General features: G+C 62.7%; 3 protein-coding genes across 3 annotated transcripts in view; 1 reads left to right on the top strand and 2 right to left on the bottom strand.

The window, feature by feature from the left end:
- The window catches only part of LOC109314491, a 5,604-nt gene extending 2,403 nt beyond the window's left edge, over positions 1-3,201 (bottom strand). The window contains exons 1-2 of the mRNA XM_019541704.1: positions 3,138-3,201; positions 2,912-3,070 (exon numbers count right to left, since the gene is read on the bottom strand). Coding sequence (XP_019397249.1) covers positions 2,912-3,070; positions 3,138-3,201 — 223 coding nt within the window. The remainder of the gene's footprint in view (positions 1-2,911; positions 3,071-3,137) is intronic.
- LOC109314202 (zinc finger protein 48-like) lies at positions 3,058-5,478 on the top strand. Its single transcript, XM_019541211.1, has 3 exons — positions 3,058-3,337; positions 3,479-3,574; positions 3,720-5,478. Exons 2-3 carry the CDS (start codon positions 3,490-3,492, stop codon positions 4,316-4,318), a joined length of 684 nt encoding a protein of 227 aa, XP_019396756.1. The 5' UTR covers positions 3,058-3,337; positions 3,479-3,489; the 3' UTR covers positions 4,319-5,478.
- A 115-nt stretch (positions 5,479-5,593) lies between these two features.
- ZNF576 (zinc finger protein 576) overlaps positions 5,594-6,212 on the bottom strand; it is a 2,426-nt gene continuing 1,807 nt past the window's right edge. Inside the window, exon 4 of the mRNA XM_019541213.1 lies at positions 5,594-6,212. This exon is cut by the window's right edge and continues 70 nt beyond it. Within this exon, the coding sequence (XP_019396758.1) occupies positions 6,021-6,212 (192 nt within the window). The 3' untranslated portion in view covers positions 5,594-6,020.

The raw sequence follows: 6,212 nt of genomic DNA on the forward strand, positions 1-6,212 counted from the left end.
GGGGGGGTAAGGGATATGAGCAGGGTTGGGAGAGGGTTTGGGGGGGCGGGGAGCATTGGTCTGACCTGGGCTGGCCCCGGCCAGGCCGAGGGCCAGAAGCAAGATGAAGGCCCCGGACATGGTAGCACTGCCTGGCAGCTTCCGCATGTGCTGAGAACCAGGAAGCTGGTGGGGGCAGGGAAGACCTGGCTGGGTGCCTCTACTTCCCCCCCCACAACACACACACCTGGAGGCTGCAGGGAGAGGGTGGCAGGGTGGGGCAGAGATGAAGAAAGAATATGAACTTTTACCCTCAACTCTGTGCCCCTCCCCCCCCCAATACATGGTGTGATGCAAAGGGCTTGGGAAGCTCATCAGGGCCCTTCCTGTACAGGAAAGGGGTGTGCGCAGCCAGAGCAATGAGGGGTGTGGGGGAGCTCCAGGTCATGAGTGAGGGGCACCAGTGGGCCTGAGGGAGGCCACAGGCAGGCTGCCGGTCGGGAGCAAACGGCACTTGTGGGGTGGAAGTGGGGCTGTGGGTCAGGACTGAGGGGCAAGGCCTGATAGGGGGGGAGCGGGGGGGGCCAGACCCGCCTAGCAAGGTGCAGTGGGGGCAGAGGGCATGTGCAGACACACGGCTGGACAGGTTCCTTGATGCAATTGCCCCAGGGAGAGGCTGGGGGTAGTGCCCTGGCTCTGCAGGGGGCACTGGGGCAGGGCATTCAGGGAAGGGGGCACAAGGGGAGGCTTCTGCAAGGGATGCATTCGCTGTTGCAGCCTCTGCCCCCCCCCAGTCAGCTGATATAGACCACATGATGGGGATGATATCATCCTAGTCCCACAAGCCCCACCCCCCTTCCCTTGCTGAAAGGATTAGGACAAAGCTAGGGCTGGGGGGCCTCTGACTACTGGGTTCCCTCACTGGCCCTCGTTGGGGGTCCAGCAACCAGGCCTGGCAGAGGAGCTGTGTCTAGTACCTGCCTCAGTTTCCCTGTTGCAGTCCTGGCCCTTGCAGAGGCAGGGAAGCCTTTGCCTCTGAGGGTTTGGGGTGGTCACTCCCCTGTGCTCCATCATCCCAGGCCTTCCCCCCCTCAGTGCAGCTGACTCTGGGGAGGGGAGGGAGCAGTCCGTGGCACCCTCCCATGAAGGTCCAACAGAGGACCCCCCGCTAGGGCAGGGAGGGTCTGGGCAAGGCCCAGAGCAGGGCTGAACAAGATGAGGCCCATGGGCCACCAAGCCCTTCTATTGGGCCTGCGGGGCTCAGAAAAACAGAACTTTGAAAATGAATAGTTATCTGCCCCTGGCTGCTTGCCATGCAGCCCTTGATGGCTCCCCGAGATTCAGAAGTGGCCCTCAGCCCAAAATAATTGCCCACCCCTGCCCCAGAGCCAGAACAACACCATATTTACTCATGTATTACATGCTTCCCAATCCAAGGAGCCCCAAGGCCTGCAATGTATTTCCTCATGTACAACATGATTCTCACTGTAATAGACCCCTGCGCTGCCCTTCTGGCCCCAGGGGCTGGAGTACAGGGCTTCCACTCCCTTGCTCAAGATGTGCATCCTGGGACGGGGGCTTAAATTACACCCCTGTCCCCGACCCTGCCAGCAGGGGCTGGGGAGTTTGCTGAGTACGAAGATGCAGCTGGCTCTGGGGTGGGAGGTGCACAGGAGAACAGGAGAGAGGAGAGGGCCTTTTATGCCACCCAGGGCAGTTTGTGAGCCCTGAAGTCGTGCACAGCCCCAAGTGCGGGGGGGCTGAAGTCCTGGGCCCCGGAGAGGACACCCCCCCCCCCAAAAAAAAAACAAAACCACCAGCGCGGAGCTCTCGCTCAGTGATTTTATTTTTGTTGAGAGCACAAAGAGCCCGGAGCTGCCTTCGCTCCTGTCTTGCGAAGACCCCCGGAGCAGCGCCGGGCCGCGGTTTTCCTGCAGGAAACAGGTGGGGCGGCGGGGGGAACAGCGCCCGCCCCCGACGAAACCCCCGCCCTGGCGTCCTGCGCATCGCGCCGCACCGCCCCCCGGCCCGCACCAACTGCGCGGCTGCTGCGGCGAGCAGCAAAGAGAAATAGCATTAACTCGGCTCCCCCGGAAAATCAGCACATGGTACGCTCTCAAGCGCCTGCGCAACAGGTACCCCCGGCGCCTAGGATCACCTACCCGCCGCGCGCATGCGCTCAGATGCAGGAGGAATTCCCAGCTGGGGCGCATGCGTCGGGAGGCGGCGCGCGCATGCGTAAACAGGGCCAGGCCCCCCCCCGTCCCCGCGGCCCAACTGCGCCTGCGCAGCTCGGGCTCCTGCGGCCGGACGGGACCGGGTCCCCCCGACAGGCCCGGAGCAGCCGGTGAGTGCGGGACCGCGCGGTGCATTGTGGGCCGAGCGGGCCGCCCACCTTCGCCGCGGTCCCTACGGCCCCGGTGCATTGTGGGGCGGGGCCCTATAGCCCCGGTGCATTGTGGGAGGGAAACCTCCGCCCCTCCCCCCGGTCTCTATAGCCCCTAGGCGCAGGGCATGCTGGGAGTAGAGCATGGACCCTCCGTCCCAGTGCATTGTGGGGCTGTGGCCCCGCCCCCTGGGCCATATACCCCCAGGTCATTGTGGTATAGCATCGCTCTCTGCTAGTCCGTACACCCCCCACCCCAAGGCATTGTGGGATAGTGTCACCCTTCACTAGTCCCTACCCCCAGCCCCAGGACACCGTGGGATATTATTGCCTTTCACCCCTCTGCTCCAGGGCATTGTGGGACAGTATCACCCCTACTAGTCCATGGACCCCCAGACCCAGGGTATGAAGATATTTCTCCCCCAAACAGTTGATAAACCTCTGGGCACTTTTTACTGGCCCATACACCCCCCTCACCCCAGGGCATTATGGGACTGTACCTCCTTTTCCATGCTTTGCAGCCCCAGGGCATTGTGGGATACTCACAGTACTCTGCCCTCTCAGGTGGTGCAGCACCAGGGATGATGTCGGAGGCCCACAGGCACGGGGATGTGGCAGGCAGCGAAGACGCCAGCTTCGAGGAGGAGGACGGGACCTCAACGGGTGAGGGCTGGGGGGACCCAGACCCCACCCTCCAGCCCAGAGCTAGGAGTGGGGGAACTACAGAGCTACTCCAGCACCAGGCCCTAGCCCTTCCCCTAAATCCAGCTACCTTTCAGCAGCCTGGACCTATAGTTGCAGCCCCTTCCCATCATGCCCTTTGTCTCCTCCCCCATTCCACCTTCCCTTCTTTTGACTGGATCCTGCACAGGAGGGGTGGAGCCTCAGGCTGGGGCTTCTTTATAAAGGGGGGGAACAGAAAGATCTGCCTAGGTCTTTAACGAAAGGCTGTAGTATTCTGGGAGCTGGCAGGTGAGTGAGATGTCATGGCTGCAAGTTGGAAGTGAGGGGCACCAGCAGGGCTAGCAGAGCAGGGGCTGTGGGTCAGGAGTGAGGGGTATTGTCTGGGGAGCCTGGACACTTGGGTTCACTGTCCTGTCATGCCTCTTCCAGGCATCTCCACAATGCAGGAGGATGATGAGTCTGAAGCCACGTCTGTGTCCTCAGGAGAAAGCAGCCCCCCAACACCCTCGGCTAACGGGTACCCAGGTATGGGGCCCATGGGCTCGGATGCCCGGGTTCCCTCCCTGCTGCAGGGTGGGGGGTTGGGATGCACCCAGGTCCCTTTGAGGGGTGTGAGCCCCAGGGGGGCAGCTTGGATGCCTAGGTTCCCAGCATGTGCCCCCTTCCGCAGGTCCGCGGAGCAAGGTGGCAGGCGAGGCGCCCCCAGAGGTGGGCACAGATGCAGGCGAGGAGCGGCTGGGTGCCCCTAGCCCCGAATGGCACGAGTGCCCTGAGTGTGGCCGCGGCTTCGGCACCTCGCGGGCCCTGAAGGTGCATCGCAGCTACCACGTGGGGCGGAAGCGGCCGCATGGCACCGCCCCCTCACCGAAGCCCCCTGGCGTGGCACGGCCGACGCCCCCTCTTCCCTCGCCCAGCGATGCTGACACCCGCCCGGCCCCGCGCCCTGGCGCCTTCCACTACATCTGCGCCGAGTGTGGCCTAGGTTTCGCCTCCCCGGCCTCGCTTGAGGCCCACCGCTGCGAGCACGGCTGGCGCCGCAGCCCTCCTGCCCCACCCCTGCCCCCATCCCTGGCTCCCCGCAGCGCCAAGGCCCCACCACCACCACCACCACCACCCCGCCAGGCAAATGGGGCCCCCCCACTTCCACCCCCGCCCCCGGAGCCTGAGGGGGCCGATGGACCATACCAGTGCACCGAGTGCCCAGGGGAGTTTGGCCTGGTCTCTGACCTGCACGAGCACTACATGCTGCACGCCCGTGGAGAGCTGTAGCCCTGCCCCCTGCTGCCGGCACTTCCCTTTCCATTGAACCCACCCCCACTGTGCACCCTTCGACAGTGCTAGGGGGACCCCTCGTGGAGAGGGGCTGAGACCAGAGCCTGCTCCGGTCACGGGTGGGGGGGGCGAGAGAGAAGGCCTCTCCCTCCCCCACTTCCTATAGTCCAGGGAAGGGAGGGGGGGGTCCCTCCAGGTGGTGGGGGATGTCAGCCCCCTAATGAATATGAACGAGCTCATTAAGCTGCTGGGGTTGGGGGAGGGATGGGCGGGGGGAGGAAGTTGTTTAATAAAAGTCCTTGCATATGAGCTAATGGGGCGTCTCTCTCGCGCCGACAGAAGGGATTTGTGGGTCATGGCTGGGGGGTAGGGTTTTAGTTCTGTCTCTCCCCCAGCCCCCTGCAAATCAACATGCTGCGACTTGCTAGCTTGTCACATGGAGCCTGCAGATGATGCTGTAGTGGTGGCTGTGAGGTCACACCAATGTTGTCATGGGTTGTTCATGTTACCTCCTCTAACCTTGTTGCGGGGGAGGGGGGCTGTGGCTGGTGACCTCAGGGGCAGCACTGCTGTGGGAAACCCTCTAGAGCAAGAACTACAAGCCCCAGAGTGCACTGGGGCAGCCCCCCAGAACCACAGCTTAGGGCAGGCCCTACTAACTACAGTTCCCAGCATGCACTTCAGCAACCCCCCAATATAGCTCCTAGCATGGTCTAGAGCAGCCCCCAGAACTACAGCTCCCAGGATGCACTGTGGTAGGGTATTTTCCTCTCAGGACTACAGCTCCCAGCATACACTGTGGCAGGGTACTCCCCTGGATTGACTGTCCCCCCCACTGGGTGAAAAACTACAACTCCCATCATGCCCCATGCTCACTCCCACAGCAGCACACTGCCCACTGCTGGCTGTTCTGTTCTGCCTGGCCTCTGGCCCAGTTTTGAGTCCCACTGTCCCTAGGAAATACCACCCCCCACTCCCACCCAGCTGTGGCACTGTCGGCCATGAATTTCACAGCACCACACCAGAGGCAGTAGAGAAGAGTGGTGCTCCATGCCCACCACCACCCTCTAACTCCAGTGCTCATGGGTTTGCAGGGACAGGAGCAGGGTTTACACCAGGAAAGTCTCTGGGGCTGGGACTGACATCTCTCCCCACAGTGCCAGCAGAGGCATGCGGATGCAACTCCCAGCTCCCAACTAGGAACCCCCCTGGACCCCAGCACAGCATCGTGGTGACCCCCAGCACAAAACCCAGGCAGGCAGGAAACACTGACACCTGCAGCCATGGATCATCTTTATTATTTTTCTCCATATGAAAAATAAGAACCTTTTGCTCCTGCCAGAGCTGCGGCGGCTGCAGGTTGTCACCCCCACCTTCCCGGGGCCCCTCCCATGGGACACAGGGGGATATACTCCCCTACCTGCCCCGACACGTGCTGCTCCGAGACCAGCCGAAACCCCAGAACTGGACAGGGGTCTCTCCATATAAATAGCACCCAAGGCTCAGACATGGAGGGGGCCAGGGGATGGGGAGGTTCCCCCCATGTCTCCCATATACCCCAACACACATCTGCAAAGTCCCAGCCCCCACTCCTAAGGGGAACCCCCCTACTTTCTCCCTTCCTGCCCCCTTCCCTGAGGACAGCAGTGGGGGCATGCAGAGGGGACCCCCCTTCGCTCTCTGGCAAGCAGGGGTGGGGCTAGAGCTCGCCGCGCGCGTGGCGGATGTAGTGTTCATGAAGGCCAGCCTCGTGGGCAAAGCTCTGGCCACACTCTGTGCAGGCATAGGCCCGGGTGGGTAGCAGCTCCAGCGGGCGCTGGTGTGAGGCCTGGTGGCGCCGCAGGTTCGAGAGCTGCCGGAAGCTCTTGCCACAGTCAGGGCAGGGGTGGGG

Source organism: Crocodylus porosus, unplaced genomic scaffold, assembly GCF_001723895.1.
Source record: "Crocodylus porosus isolate Cpor-Errol unplaced genomic scaffold, CroPor_comp1, whole genome shotgun sequence".
In the NCBI taxonomy this organism is placed as follows: Eukaryota; Metazoa; Chordata; order Crocodylia; family Crocodylidae; genus Crocodylus; species Crocodylus porosus.